The sequence below is a fragment of the Olea europaea genome, chromosome 14, assembly GCF_002742605.1.
Source record: "Olea europaea var. sylvestris chromosome 14, O_europaea_v1, whole genome shotgun sequence".
NCBI classification, from domain to species: domain Eukaryota; kingdom Viridiplantae; phylum Streptophyta; class Magnoliopsida; order Lamiales; family Oleaceae; genus Olea; species Olea europaea.
This window is the reverse complement of record NC_036250.1, coordinates 11,687,188-11,703,509: the sequence shown is the minus strand read 5'-3', so window position 1 is coordinate 11,703,509 and position 16,322 is coordinate 11,687,188. Positions and strand designations below refer to the sequence as shown.

Genomic DNA, 16,322 nt, shown 5'->3' with positions numbered 1-16,322 from the left:
GCATATTTATTTCGGTATTTAACCGATGTGGGATAACACATCCCTTAATAAAGTGTGAAGCCGAAGAGTCATGGAACAACCGGAGGTTGCAGGAAATTTTTAGGTAAATATTATGTGTTAATTCACTAGCGGTCATTGAAATTTGTAATAAATTTCAAATCGACCACTAACGATTCATTGTTGGTCACCTATTTGCCATTTGGATTACTTGGCTAAAATTGTCATGATTTTCAACTCAAGGTGAAAGGTATGGACTTGAATCTCACATCGAAAATGTAAGATTTCGTTATTTATATAGACTCGAGATCTTCAACCTCAACTACTAATTTTTTAGGTCCTCAAGATCTATAACATTACTATTAGAGTAGACATCACGTCTCTCAATTGAAATTGCAGCATAGTAGCGTTTATTTGGGACTAGTCATGAGCCAGTGGAAAGTCAGCCTGATGTGCAATAGGGGATTGCGGAGCATGATAATTTGTCATGATTCTAATTGAAAGACTTATTGTTTGGATCCCACATTGAAAGTATGAGAGCAATATGAGATTTCAATGTGTTGTTTATTTAAACTTGGATTATCCAATTTCAACTAAACTTTCGAGGCATGCTCTCAATATATCTATAACAAAAATATCGAAAATATTTCCTGTAAAAAGATTACGAATTCACATATTTCCTCGACCAATATTAAGTCCTAGATTGAGCCCTCTTAAAATCAAAACCATGAGAACTAAAAGAAACGCAGTGAGAGAGAGAGAGAGAGAGAGAGAGAGTAATCCAATGACTGCCACTACTGGCATTCCAAGTGAAAGATCAAAAGAAAACAACAATGGAAATGGCACTCTGACTTGCATTTTAATCCATTTTCTTAAGATCAACAAATAATTGACCTCGTTTTGACAATCTCAAAAGTTTCACCTTGCTGTTCATTCTTTCAAGCCCTGTTTTCTTCAACTAAAAATACTGTTTATAATAACCTGAAGCAAGCAAAATTAGAAGATTTTTGTCCATCAGATTACTTTGGTCAATAACAAGCTATTACACGCATTTATATCTGCTCTAATTCTTCATTACCATTTGAGACAAAATATATTTCTAACACTAACTCTACAAAACCCCAGAAGGTAAAAGCAAAAATTCCAAGCAAATGAACGAGCCATCTACTTGGAGGAAGAGGGGCAAAAGAAATCTATCCAAAACGTTTCCATCTTTTGTTTCTCTTACACTTGAATCGTCTGCCGTTCCTGAAATGAACCATTTGCCCCTGATATTGAACCATCGACTGGCAATACATCTCTGCTTCTCCCCCTTGTAATGGGTAAAGGAAATATAGAACAGTAACACAAGTTTCAGGCCTCATGCTTCTACCTCTTCTGCAACAGGCGCAAGGACTCCCCCTTTGACAAAGGCTGGATCAAGAAATTTAGCCACGAATTCCCACAACTTATAAACATCGTTGAAATTGGACAAAAAGCCAAGAGAAGCAGTGACAACCTCAAATCTAACAAATCCGCTTTTACCATCTTGTCTGCCATTTTCCATTGGCTTGCAAAGGGTTGTATCCTCAAGACTCGAAGATCCTTGTTGCTGTTTGGAGCTATCCAGAATCCGAATGTGACTGAGAATGCCAACACCAAGAGAGATACCCTGTGACTCGGCCAGCTTCAGAACAACTTCTGGACTAATCATAGCCCGGTTTCTGTCCCTCACATTGAATGCAACAGCTGCACCTCTTTCATATTTAATTTTCGGGCCATAGATCTGAACAAGTGGTACACTGTCCTTTCCGTTTGAACCCGGGAATCTCAACTGAAGCAATGAAGTTACAAGCCAATTAATCAGGAATCGGAGTCGCGAGGTTGTCTTGTTGAGACCCAACATGTTTATGTGATCAAGATGCTTACAGATTAACTCGGGTTCAGTCCTGCCCAGCTCTTGTTCACCTTCCCCATTACTAAGGTAATCCTCATCGTCGAGGCTGGTGGCTGATAATTCTCCTGGCTCCAGAGTATGGCTAAGACAAGCTCTGTTATTGTCTTCAGTGCTGAAGGATACCCTTCTTCCCCTGCTTCCAGGCTGCTCCGTCTCTTCTATGCCAAAAAATCTACCACCTGCAATTCTACTCCTCTCTCTCCTTTCCAGCAACCTAAACTCACCTTCTGTCTCTCGTCTTATCGCACTTTCCTTTGTAGCGGGGAATATCTCTGAAGCTGAGCCACTCTGAATGCTTATATGATTAGAAGCAGAAGATAAGTTGTTGGGACCGTATCCATTCACAGCAGAATCCAGTGGTTTGTTGGTATCGGTTTCTTCTTCAATTTCCTGAAAATGATGATAGTCTGGAGTTCTACATTCTCTCAAAGCCTCATTTCTTTCAGTAATTTGTTCTTCTTCAGGAATCTCCTTAAAATGGTCCAATTCTTGAGATACTGATCGAACAGCTGCATCAAATGATAATACATGGTGGTCAACATGATGTCCTGGATTCAATTCCTTGTCAAACATCTGGCTGCTTGATAGTGCTTTCGGAGAAATTTGCTGACGAGCTTTTCTGCCAGAGAACCAAACTGGTGGTGATGGAGAGGCCACGCTGAGTTTGTTGAACTGACCAGCTTTACCAGAACTAAGTGGACTCTGACCCAAATCAATCCACGGTGAGTTATCCGACAATTCATCTTCACTAAAGACAGGGCTTTTCATTACCTCCCCAACAGAAATACTCTCTGTTTCCTCAAAAATAGTGCTTGTCCCATCCCTATCAGAACTGTTATCATGCTCCATCTCATTTTCAAATACATCCCTCACCTGTGCAGATGTGAAAGCACCAGAAAAGGCAGGCAACTGAGACACTGGACGAGTTTCCGAGTTGACTTCATCCCCACTGACTTCTTCGTCCTCAACAAATCCGGGAAAATTATCCATTGAATCGCTCAAGTACAGAGGAAACACAGGAGTAATTTTCACTATACCCGACCCAGCATGACCAGACTGATTCTGAAGGCTTGACATCACAGATTTCTTGATTAAAAGACATCCAAATCCAGTAGGGTCATAGCCAAACACTCTGTAGAAAGAAGTGATAATGAAATCTGGTCGAAACAAAGATAATCCAAGGGAATCCATGTCCTTTGGGCCCAATGACCCAGCATCAAGCAAAACATGCCAGTTGTTCTGTTGAGCCAGGGCCATCCATTGATACGAGTACTTCATACCTGTAACTCTGGACTGCACAGGGAAAACAAAAAGGCCAACAGCGGAGTCTTTCTTCCTCTTCCGTTTGTTCAAAATTTGTTTCCTCAGATCAGTCGAACAGAGCTTGAGAGAAGGCCATTTAAACCATGCGCTATTAACTTTGGCACCTTTCTCTCTAGCACTCTGAGCCATCCAATTCACAGACTGGCTATCATGATCAAACATGGTCAACAACCTTTTGTTCGTTTGAAATGGATAGGATTCAGCTAACAGTTTAAAGGCTGAGCCACGACTTACAGTAAATACAAGGCCATACTCATTCTCAGGGATATTCAAATAGTCCATTATTCTCGTGTTTATATCATGTTCAATGGTGCCTTTCTCAGCTCCCCCATATAAAGCGTGATTTCCCAAATTTGCAGTAATCTCAGACAAGCTAAATGTAGACGATTCCCAATAATGAACTGTTTGTAGCAATGAAAACAATCCAAACCCACAGTAGTCAAGACATACCTTTGAATTGGCAACAGAGAGATGTGAGTACTCATCTGCCCTCAGCTGATCAATCCTCTCCGATGACTGATACTTAGGATACATCGTGCGGAACTTAGAGAATGCCTCTACAAGCTCAGGAATGGAGTCACAAGAACAGAATGTGCGCTCAGCTGCAATGGCAGTGGCTCTAAGGAACTCTGCCTGTCCATTTAGTCGAGCAAGTGATCGTGATCGGCCCAAAGCCTCATCTTGATTGACCATGGAATCAGAATCAATGTTTTGGGATTTAACAAGAGATCCAACTTCAGATGCTTCTTCAAGAGCCTCCATCAGCCTATGCTCTTGCAATTTCCTCAGAATTAAAGGGTTTCTCTTGATTTCTTCTGTTGAGTGATCAGAGTCATCTTTTCTTCTGCTCTTTTTGTCCAAGATTAGAGCAGCACAGTGCGATAATGGCTTCCAAAGTGAGATATGCATCAAAGCTTTTTTCCCCCTTTCTACTGTAAAATCAATCTGATAAGAGTATGAGAGATGGTCAGAAAAAATAATCAATCAAAGGGGTTTAGTTTAGCTCATCTAACAAGAAACCACAGAAAAGGGGACTCAATTCAAACCTTAATCTCCAAAAAGCAAAAGGAATTAAAGCTTAAAAAAGCTTCCACCAGAATAAACCTTCGGTTTCAAAAATCAGAACCCCATAGCGAAAAGAACCCTTTTAATTCATTTTTCAAAAATTTAATAGACGTATACTGTTTTGACATTGACTGAAAAGAGAACTAATTAAAATTGGACCAGACCATGAAAACCCCAGATTTGAGCTTTCCTGAAGATTAGGTTTAGATGAGGACAACAGAGTAGGAGTAAAAGGGTAAATTGTATTCAGAGACTTTGGGATTGAAGTGTGAAATCCAGTGAATTTAGTATTTCACTTCGAACAGTAAAGAAAAATTGCAAATCAAGAAAAGAAAAACCACACAAGAATCGACAAGATATTCAAGAAACAGAGTATCCAAAGGTTCAATCTTTAACAGAAATTTTCGCAAAAACCCGACAAGGAGAAACCAAGAAAAAGCACATATACACAACAACCAGATCCCAAAGAATTGAATGTGAAAGAGAAATACTTTGACGCACCAAAATTAAAACAAAATTCTTTGAAGAGACTGTCTCTAGCTAGTACATTTAACGGAAGAAGAACCCCTACTCCTTTCTTCAAACACCTGATGAGCTTTGTTTTCTCTCTCCTATCTTTCCCTCTCTAGCTTTTCTGCTAGCCAAAGAGAGAACCCAACAACAATGCAAATGCATTTACATCACAAAATGTTTGAAAATTGAGGAAATAAAAAATTCCCGTTGAAAAATAATCGAGCTTCACAGTTCACTGTGTTAGTAATTAATTCCCAATTGTACTACATACCAATAATAACCTTTTTGCCCATCATTTCACATTATAATTTTCTCTTCCTAATTTTCAACGATGCAATTTTTCATAAAATAATCTTATACGTAAATTGAATTTATCTTTTTTTTTCAACCACACATTCTCCAAAAATATGTTATTCCAAAAATTATAATCCTGAATAATGGGGGCCAAACATGGGCAAGATTTGATCAAAATTTTTTGAATCAAATAAAAAAAAGTTCTCTACTCTTTTTTGATACGTTATCTGTATGTAAATTATTATATAACTTCATTTTGTATAAGTAATATTATTCAATATTTTTTTATAAGAGAAATGCTACATATACCATTTGGTTCACGACTTGGTTTACAAAAATTATAGATGGCAAAATCACACACCATTTTTGTTAATCCAACCGTTAAAATGATGTTACGTCATCTGTAAAGTTCTTTGTACAATTCAACTGTATTAACAGTTTTGTTGTTTTGATAATAAGTTTATTAAAAAGTCAATTTTATTCTCCTTATCAACATATTTTTTTTAACTAAAAATCACAACTTATAATCTAATTAAAAAAAATACCGACACACAAATTGAAAAAAAAAAAAAGGATATTTGAGACTGATCATTCGTTATAAAGGAAGAACAAATTATCTAAATGCTTGAGATTGAAAAATTAATTACGCGCCTTTAAAAAATATTTATAAATAAATATGAACGAGGGATGATAAATAAGTAATAATTCGTGTTTCTTGAAATATTTTAAAAAACGTGATTTTATATCCCGTGACAAATTTGAAGGAAATGACAATTGACTTTCATGTACTTTTCTATTTGTACACTGATTTTTGACATGTTGTTTAACACTTACATTGTTGTCAAGTGTCAATTTAATAGAAAAACGATTTGAAATTTAAAATATCCAATTAAATATTGTCTTGTGAGAAAGTGTAAAGTAAAATGTACACCGTAGTATACATGTAACAATATTCTTCTAATTTCTTGACTGTGTCAACAATTGAAATAATTGGATGATTGATAAAATAAGTTTGTTATGATTGTTCACGGAGACTTGGACCAACCATTACTCGACACCCTTCATTGTTGCACTAATGGCTTAAAGTCAAATGATAACCTTACTTGTAAAAGTTGATTCATGTCCAGAAGTCCAACTATTGTGCCTTTTACTTTTGGACAGAGGCATCATTGGATGAATAAAAGAAGGAATCATATGTTTGACCAAGCATCAAACTAAGCTATCGTTTAATCCTCATCAAACTAAGGTCTCACGGTAATTATAATGCACCCTACTCTATTGAAATAGGACTAGCATAGAGCTCCGTGAAATTTGGACCTTCTGATTTGTAAAAAATACCTTCTTGATATAATTCCGGGCGTTCATCATATCAGATTTTTAGGCCAAAGAAGACCTTGGTCCACTCTATTTTTGTATAATATATCTTTTACTATTTAAAATAGACCTTGAAACAATAAAAGTCCTTGCATTCGACATGGCTACGAGGATTATAAATATTACTTGATTGGCAGGTGGAAATTTTGTTGAAGCTAAAATACAAAAAAAAAAAATTAAATAAAATATTTTTTCGTCACACAACGTTTAAATGATTATATAAGGTTCTTCAACCTGGTATCACAACAAATAGAAGTTGTAAGAACATCTCTAAGAGACTGTTAAATTAGCGTTTTAATTTAAAAATCGAAAAATGCATTTAAAGTATTTCAATTTTCAATGTAAGAAAATAATGAAATAATTTAGAGAAAAGTTAGTTAAAATAAATAATTGAGGAAAATAATAAATATTTTGTCTGGGGTCCGTAACGAATATATTTTTCATTCTCATTCCTACATTAATGGAAAACAAACAAAGCCTAAGCTTGTTTGAGTCATGTTGTTTTCGTAAGAATGCATTTTTAAAAAGTGTATTTGATAGAAAATATATGGTTAAAAAATAAGAAAAAATTTTGTATTTAAATGTAATATTATTTTATTGAAGAATGTGTAGTTTAAATTATATCAAATCACTATTTTATAATTATGTGTTTTTTTTTTGAAAGAATGTAGGTTAAATAAGGCCTAAATTTATTTTGAAGTAGAATTTTTTTCAGATATATTTAAAAATGTTGCTTCTTCTTTTTAATATGAATCTTAGTTATATTTTTTATGGGAATGTAACAATTACTTTTACATCGAGTAAATTTATAATTTTTTTTTTTTAGTTTAACCAAATAAAAGCAAAGAAATTGTCTAATGCATCTATATCGAGAAAGAGTGTTAGCAAGGGATAGACTACTGTACAGGAAGAACAATGTTATAAATACAAATTTTTTTTTACAAAATTCTGTAATTGGCTATCGTCGAAAATAATTTTTGGCAACAACAAATCACAAGAAGACAGTTGTCTCTTGTATTAATTCTATTAAAAATAATCTGTACTTGCAGATTAATTGGGTATAGGAATATTTAGTGCAACAGTCACAATTATAAATAGTATGTTATTATGTATGTTGTGTCCAAAGAATACATCAAGTTGCCCCAAGGGCACATCTCCAAGTGATAAAAGGGGAGGGTGGAGAAATCCAACTTTGTTTGAGACTGTCGCGTCAAGGGTTCGAATCCTGAAATATGGATTTGGCTCTTGGGTAAGTGCAAGTGTACAAGCAGCCTTCCACCCTGTACCCTTAGAGGCATAACCTGCGATTTACCTCCCTTACGATGCTCCAGGATAGGGGCAGTGGGGGACCCTTAAGGTTGGGGTTCAACCTTTTTTAATACATCAAGTTCTATCAAGCACAATGCACTCTAGTAGTCGTTGATTTTAGGTTGAACCCCAATCTTGAGGACCTCCACCGTCCTGCTCCTGGAATATAGTGGAGGAGGTTAATCGCTTAATGTGCCCCAACAGGTCAAGGAACAAGAATTTGCCCGTACACTTGTGCCCATAAAGAGTTGAATTCCATATCTCAGGAAATGACAATTGACTTTCATGTACTTTTTTATTTGTACACTGATTTTTGACATATTGTTTAACACTTACATTGTTGTCAAGTGTCAATTTAATGGAAAAACGATTTGAAATTTAAAATATCCAATTAAATACTGTCTCGTGAGAAAGTGTAAAGTAAAATGTACACTGTAGTGTACATATAACAATATTCTTCTAATTTCTTGACTGTGTCAACAATTGAAATAATTGGATGATTGATAAAATAAGTTTGTTATGATTGTTCACGGAGACTTGGACCAACCATTACTCGACACCCTTCATTGTTGCACTAATGGCTCAAAGTCAAATGATAACCTTACTTGTAAAAGTTGATTCATGTCCAAAAGTCCAACTACTGTGCCTTTTACTTTTGGACAGAGGTATCAATTGGATTAATAAAAGAAGGAATCATATGTTTGACCAAGCATCAAACTAAGCTCTCGTTTAATCCTAATTAATTTTTATTACATTATATTTTTCTCTCTCTTATTTTCAATCACACAGTTTTTCATAAAATAATATTACAAGTAAATCGAAAAATTTTTCTTTTTTTTCAACTACTTATTTTTTAAAAAAATAATATTCCACCCATTTTCAATTCTATAAAATGGGGGCCAAACGGGGCCTAAGTGCTTGTTTGGTAGAGATTCTATTAATTGGTATTTTGACCGTTAGAGATAAAGTGGGTCCTATCGATGAAAGAAGAATTAAAAAATAACAATTGGAATAGGAAATAATGATAAAAAAATTGATGTTAATTGGATTAAAATATCTACCAAGTATGCTCTAAATTAAGCCACTGATTGTTTTCCATATTTGGCCATTAAAATGAAAAATATGATCATTATCTATCACATCAAGCCACCATATTCGATTTTTATCTCTTGTCTGGAGTCTATAACAACTATATTTTTCATTCTCATTCCTACATTAATGGAAAACAAACAGAGCCTAAGCTTCTTTGAGTCATGTTGTTTTCGTAAGAATGTATTTTTAAATAGTGTATTTGATAGAAAATATGTGGTTAAAAAATAAGAAAAAATTTTGTATTTGAATGTAATATTATTTTATTAAAAAATGTGTAGTTGAAATGATATCAAATCACTATTTTATAATTATGTGTTTTTTTGAAAGAATGTAGGTCAAATAAGGCCTAAATTTATTTTGAAGTAGAATTTTTTTTCATATATTTTTAAAAATGTTGCTTCTTTTTAATATGAATCTCAGTTATATTTTTTATGGGAATGTAAAAATTACTTTTACATCGAGTAAATTTATAAAAAAAAAAAAAATTAGTTTAACCAAATAAAAGCAAAGAAATTGTCTAATGCATCAATATCGAGAAAGAGTGTTAGCAAGGGATAGACTATGGTACAGGAAGAACAATGTTATAAGTACAAATTTTTTTTACAAAATTTGTACAAAAAAGACAGTTGTCTTCCTGTAATTGGCTATCGTCGAAAACATTTTTTGGCAACAACAAGTCACAGGAAGACAGTTGTCTCTTGTATTAATTCTATTAAAAATAATCTGTACTTGTAGATTAATTGGGTATAGGAATATTTAGTGCAACAGTCACAATTATAGACAGTATGTTATTATGTATGTTGTGTCCAAAGAATACATCAAGTCTTGTCAGGTACAGTGCACTCTAGTAGTTGTTGATCTCAGGTTGAACCCCAACTTTGAGAGTCCCCACCACCCCGTTTCTGGAGCATCGTGTGGGAGGTAAATCGCTTAATGTGTCCCAACAGGTCAGAAAACAAGAGTTTGTTCGTACACTGGTGTCCACAAAGAGTCCAATTCCATATCTCAGGAATAAAACCCTCACATTACGGCTGCCAGCAAGACTAAGGCTACCTCACTCCTATCATTTGCATCAGTAGGTTATGCCCCGAAGGACTAGTAGTTGTTGATCTCATGCTAACATTTATGTGTGTTTGTGCAATGTGCTTTGGCCAAATAGACAGCATTATTTAGCCATGTATCAATAATTTTTAAGTCAGAAAATCATTTTTTCTTTTTAAATTAACCCTTATCCCCAAAGATATTCGAACACATATCAATGACTATATAAAGGTTCGATCTTACCATTAGAGTTAGGTCTTGACCCTGTTGGAAAGTCCTGTCAATTTAACAGATAAATGAATAATAAAGTGTGTCATAAAAAAAATAAAATTAAAAATAAAAATAAAAAAACACTAGAGACCATTAAAAAAAACAACATACAATGAATTTTGTTAGTTTTTATGTCCAATTATGTTCAATGCAAATCAACAAATACCCGACTCGTGTAAATTTATTAAATTTGTGATCATGACAAAAATAAGATCAACTACTTCTATGAACATTGGACAAAATTTTATGCGGGCTTACATATCAAAAAATATATTGAATATGGTGGTAGAGGAGGAGGTGCGTTGGGTTTAAGGAGCACTAAACATCATAGAATAAGAGTTCTAAAGTATTCAGAAGTTGTATTGTCTTCATGTCGACAAAATTTACGAATTGACAAGAGCTCAAGACAGAGTATCATCGTCTTCTAAAGCAATAGGCTCAAGGAAAGAATCCATCTTCTGACTATGAGAAAGGCCGATGCCGTCGAATATTTTTGCAATATTTTCTTAAACAGTGTCTCTAGTGCACGTTGAACAAAGATTATTAGTAGCAAACACTATATTGATGGCACGATCTATTTTAATTTGAAATTTATTATCAATAAATTGTTATAGAATGATTACTAGCTTTTTTCGGTGCCCTGCAGATATATTATTAAAGGCTGCATGTTTGGCTAAAATTAAAAAGTTTTCTTCTAAATAATCAAGCTAGTTAAATAAATTTTTAGAGCAAAGTAAGAGTATTTTTTATTATTTTTTTTAAGTAACACTTCATATAAAAATCTAAGTTACCTAAACGTGTTTATTTAAGACTTTGCTATCTCAAAAAAATAAAAAAAATAAAAAATCAATTATTAATAGATCCAAATAATTTAATGTTGGCAGTATATTCTAACGGTTAAATTATTTAAATATAATATCCATATAATTTAATGTTTGCAGTGTATTCCAATGGTTGAATTATTTAAATATAATATCATATGTGTTCATCACAAAATGTTAGATTAGTGTACATTATGTTGACAAAATTAGACCAATCTATTTTTTCGCAACTTCTCCCTCAACTCTCAAATATCAAATCTCTCAAATTTTATTCATTCAATTATAATTATATTTATTCACTATGCATTTACTTAATTTATTTCTTTACAACGCCTCATACACCTTATTTTTTTTTTTTGTAAAAGTTCTTATTCTTTTAAGTATAATGAAGTCACAACCACAATCAAATACTCTTCTTGATATATTTGATGGATCTTGCTACTCGTATACTGAGGTTGACGGACCCTCTCACAATAGGGGGACCTGCGATTTATTAATTCGGCGTGGGACCCCCCTGTTGTGAGGGGTTGGTACATATGTCAAAATCCATATTTGATACCTTAACAGGTGTCAAAACGAAATTTCAAAACCTCAATTTTGAGAAGTCAAAATGAACTTAGGGATTCAAAAGTTATTTTTGAACTTGAATGATTAGTTTTATTATTTGATGCTCAATTTTACATCTACGTTGAATGTATTGATATTTTTCCTTTATTGAACTTTAGTTTTCTAAAATTCATTGCACAATTAAATTTGAGGGCAGCTAGCAAATTTTTTTCTTTAGAAAAATCACATGATTATTTCTACAAATTGTCACAGCTGATTTCTTAGTGACTTTTGCATGGAAGTCATTGTAACTTGTAAATGAACACGATTACTTTTCAATTATTTAAATATAGAATTCTAAAATAAAACATCTCTATCCATGAGATTAAAAGAAAAACTATACTTATTCAATTTAATATATTGATTAATTTCTCTATCTTACTTATTAAATTAGTTGTATGTAATCCTAACATTTATTAATTCACAAAGGTTCTATCGACCATGGTAGTTGATAGGCTTTTGTCATTTGGCTTCGGACTAGATGAAGACTAAGATTTTTACTATTATTAAATTGAAAGAAACAACAAAATGAATTTTTTTATGAAAAAGTTAAAATTAAATATTGTAGCTGTAGGGTCTAAAGCCAAGTTGGGCTTCTACTTGTATATAATTGATTTTTTTAAATAAAATAAAAATTTGGTCAACCAATGTATAAATTTCCATGAGGGTGTGAGATATCAGATATCCCAAGATTCTGTCTGCCCTCTTCCAGTTTTCTGTTTGAGTCTTATTTTTAAAATTTTCAGACTTCAAAAGAATAAAATGCCATTCCATCCACAATTTACATAATTTATTATATGCTATTACTAGCTATGTAATACTATTGTGAAATGAATCGTGCTATAAGTACTTCGAGTTTGACATAAAATTTTACATTGTGCCACGTGTCGACATCATATTGGACAGTTTTAAAAAAAAAACACACTTTCCCGCCAATTCCATTTTTGAAAAGATTTGACAACAATAAAGTGTCAAACTTCATGTCAAGCAAATAATGTACAAGAAATCTTATTCATTGTGAAATACTTCTTGTTACTTAAGTAATAGAGACAAATCATAGACATTTTATCAGCTAATTGGCGATATTTGAGATACTTCATACATTTTTAAAAATTTTCAAGGATAGATAGATTGAAAATAATAAGTAACACTTTTTATAGGGTTGGTTAGGGATGCTAGGTGTGGTGAGCTGCTCGATGACTCGTCTCATCCTATAGATGAGTCATAGGATGAGTTGAACTGAATTTTTCATGTAAGGGGAGAAAGTGTGAGCTGCTAGCCCCATCTTGGGCGAGCTTATGGATGCGAGTGGAGCCATATTTTTTTCGAGTGACTCTAGCACGGATGGCTCGACTTGTTTAATTAACATCCTAGGGTTGGTTGAGTATTTGTTAGTTGGCATTTAAAATTTAACATCTCCTTCCTCTTGTTTTCCCTCATGACTATATGAGAACTTTTTTTGGATTTATTTGGAATTGACATTAAGGATAAATACTAGAGTGTTCGTTCTTATTTAAGGAAAAATAAGGTGTAATAGAATTCATAATTCAGATACAAAGATTCAAACCAATAATCTTTCTCAGTTGAGTATGATTAAGACTCTCAAATTAAGGAAAATAGTTAAATACATAACTTGAAAACAAATAAGGTCAAAGAGAATAAGTACTCGTTTTCTTATCTCAGTCCAATAGATATTATTTTTGCACTAAGGTTGAATTTATCAAATAAGCCAAAACCAATCAACAAACAATAATGCAACAAAGAGCGATTGTCGAATAATTCAACTGCTCTTCAAAAGTGAATTCTTTATCTTGAACGTTGGATGCATTACACAACTTTTCTGGTGATTGTGTCATTATTCATTTCCAAAGATTCACTAATATTCTTTAACGCCAATTTTTTTCAAGATACGTGTTCCCGAAAACATTCGATGTCACATAGCTTTTTAAAATGGGATTTTGACTCCCTAACTTAACTCGCAGTTGTGTTATTGCTTGAACTCAACACTACAACATGTGAAATTCTGTTGGTACAACAATTGCATTGTAAAATTCCTTAATTTGAAAATATCTTAGATTGCAAGATTTCTTTTTTAATCAAATTATCTAGGGAGGGAATCAAATTTTCAAATCTTCCACACTGAATGGTTGCCATCAAGAATAATATAATTCCCTATTTCCTTGAATTGTCAATTGTCCTATACCAAAAAGTCCTCCACCAAATTCCCTACTTTACGAGGTCAATCATCTGACTCATCATGAGGATGGGAAGGTCCCACTTTCTATAGATTAAATTAAATATTTTAAATTTTAAATTTTATTGATCAAATAAATAATTAAATCAAGGAATCTTTGATTAAATCTAATAAAAACATTATTTAAAGAGGTTTGAAGATTTTCATACTTGAAAAATGCCGTATGACGATCTCATAGTCATTTTAATATATTAAGTTATTTATTTATGAATGATAGGTTCATAAATATCGCATATGATAGGTTCGTAAATATCACACAAATAGCTCAATTAATATGTTAAGTTATACAAGTCAAATAATTTATGGTGAGATATTGTATTGATCATATGATTTTCTCAGCTTTTCACATGAAGAGGCTTTTCCTTCATGCATAAAATATTGTACTCCAGCCAATTAACTATATATGAAGAAACTTAACATTTTTTGAATTTCATTGAGGTGATTACTTCTCATGAATTTTTTAATTGATCATGTTCAATTTGTCTCGACGAGCCTACTAAAATAGTAAATTTTAGAACTTTCCTGGATAAATCACTTGTTATTAAGGGCAAATTTATAAATGGTTTATAAAGAAAAATAGTAATTGATCATACGTGAGTGTGAATAATAATGAATAATTGTATGATTAAAATTAGATGATGTTTGGTGGGGATTAAAATCATATATTTTTAATAGATTGTGATAGAAATCTTTGAAATGTGCGGTTCAAAAGTTGTGAGACCAATGAAAGATGTGGTTAATATTAATTGTTTGGCTTTTACTTAGATTAAAATTTGACTTTAATCAAAATCAAACATGAGCTTAATGTTTCTTGGATTGAAATTATAAATTATTTAAAAATTTGTATATAAACGAAGGCGTGAGCTTAACTTGTTCTATAGGGATGCTGCGATGGGTATATTGATTCATTAGGCTGAAATGTAGAGAGCCCAAAAGGCCCCCATTTTTATTTTTTGAAAAATCAAATCAAACAAATAATAATGAAAACAAAAAAGTAATTCTTCGGGCCTTGTGACTTTTCTTGCAGTGTCCTATCCAACTCGACCCATCAATAATACCAAGAACCTTGCTATATTTACATTTTTGTGCACACTTTTCACATGGCAATGATGCCATTACCACATTAGACAATTTAAATTTCAAACAATTTTTTTCATACATTATGCAAGTGTCAAAATTAGTGTACAAATGGCAAAGTCCATAGCATCAATATGCAAGCCATTTCGGACCTTTGCTCAAGTAGTATAAGGCCGACATTTACACCTTCAATAGGAATTCAAGTGTTACATATCGCGAAGGTTGAAAAATTCACGTTTTATAGAAATTCGATAAAAATCTAAATTTTGAAAAAGAAAATATATCTATAATTTCGTTTTAATAAATTAAATATGGCGAATAATGCAAGAAAACAAAGGATCGCCATTTAAGTTAGTCATAAAAAATTATTGAATAATGATATTTGTAGTCGGTATACATGTGGCGGTTAGTGATTTGATTTATAAAACAATAAAAAAAAATTACCATATTAATATATCAAATCACTAACCGCCACATGTATTGATAATACGTAAAATGTCATGTTTTACATCCATTAATACATTCATTTTTGTGATTAATTAACGCCTAAATGTCCGAGTACCCTTATATTTTGATTTAGGTCGCAATTGGATGATTATGGCATAAATTAGATGAAAGGAATGAAGAAGGACCAAAGTGAAAGAAATCAAAAGATCAAGGACTGAATTGCAAATATCCAAAAGTTGAACCGGGAGACGAACAATGGAATGAAGATTCAAGAGTCTTAGAGGTCAAGTGGATGAAGAAAGAAGTCAAAGAGATGAAATATAGTCGAAGTATAATCACACATCAATTTTCGATCGAAAGGGTTATGCACCGATTTTTAGCATCATATTGGGACCCAATTTCGACATGGTAGACGATCGAATTAGAAGATGAGTTCTGAAGCAAAGTTGTAGATTTTTGAGTTAGCTTTCCAAAAAAACGTGAATCACCTCAATCGGATATTAAGAGAGAAAGTTATAATCAAAATACTAAAAGCTATTTGGCAGAGAAAATCGTATAACCATGCGATTGCATGGTTCGTTTTCCATGCGGTCGCACGAATTGGTTTAGCAATTTCTGGAGCCTTTTTTATTGTCTCATCCGGTAGCATGGAAATATACCATGTGGTCGCATGGACGGAATTCGAGGCACTATTTTTTATTTCCTTTTTTCCATCCAACCATATATGGAAACAAATCTTTTCACAACATAAATACCCTAATTCACCCTAGAACGTGAAAGAACACCCCCAAATCACTTTTCTCTCTTTTGCGCTCTAAAATTGAAGATGTCTAACTAATTTCTCATACTTGGTCGAGGATATTGAAGCCTCGGAATCTATACAATTGTGAGATCGAATTGTTTT

The 16,322-nt window shown here is 32.9% G+C and overlaps 1 protein-coding gene across 2 annotated transcripts; it reads right to left on the bottom strand.

Annotated features, from left to right (window-relative positions):
• Nucleotides 1-982: 982 nt before the first annotated feature.
• On the bottom strand, nt 983-5,029 carry LOC111409180. Of its 2 annotated transcripts, none has more exons than XM_023039164.1 (2): nt 4,823-5,029; nt 983-4,201 (listed from the first exon to the last, which is right to left on the bottom strand). In XM_023039164.1, the coding sequence occupies exon 2, from the start codon at nt 4,163-4,165 to the stop codon at nt 1,358-1,360; it is 2,808 nt and encodes a 935-aa protein (XP_022894932.1). In that variant the 5' UTR covers nt 4,166-4,201; nt 4,823-5,029; the 3' UTR covers nt 983-1,357. The 2 variants fall into 2 exon arrangements, with proteins under 2 accessions (XP_022894932.1, XP_022894931.1); XM_023039163.1 differs by having other exon boundaries at nt 4,303-5,028.
• Nucleotides 5,030-16,322: the final 11,293 nt, after the last annotated feature.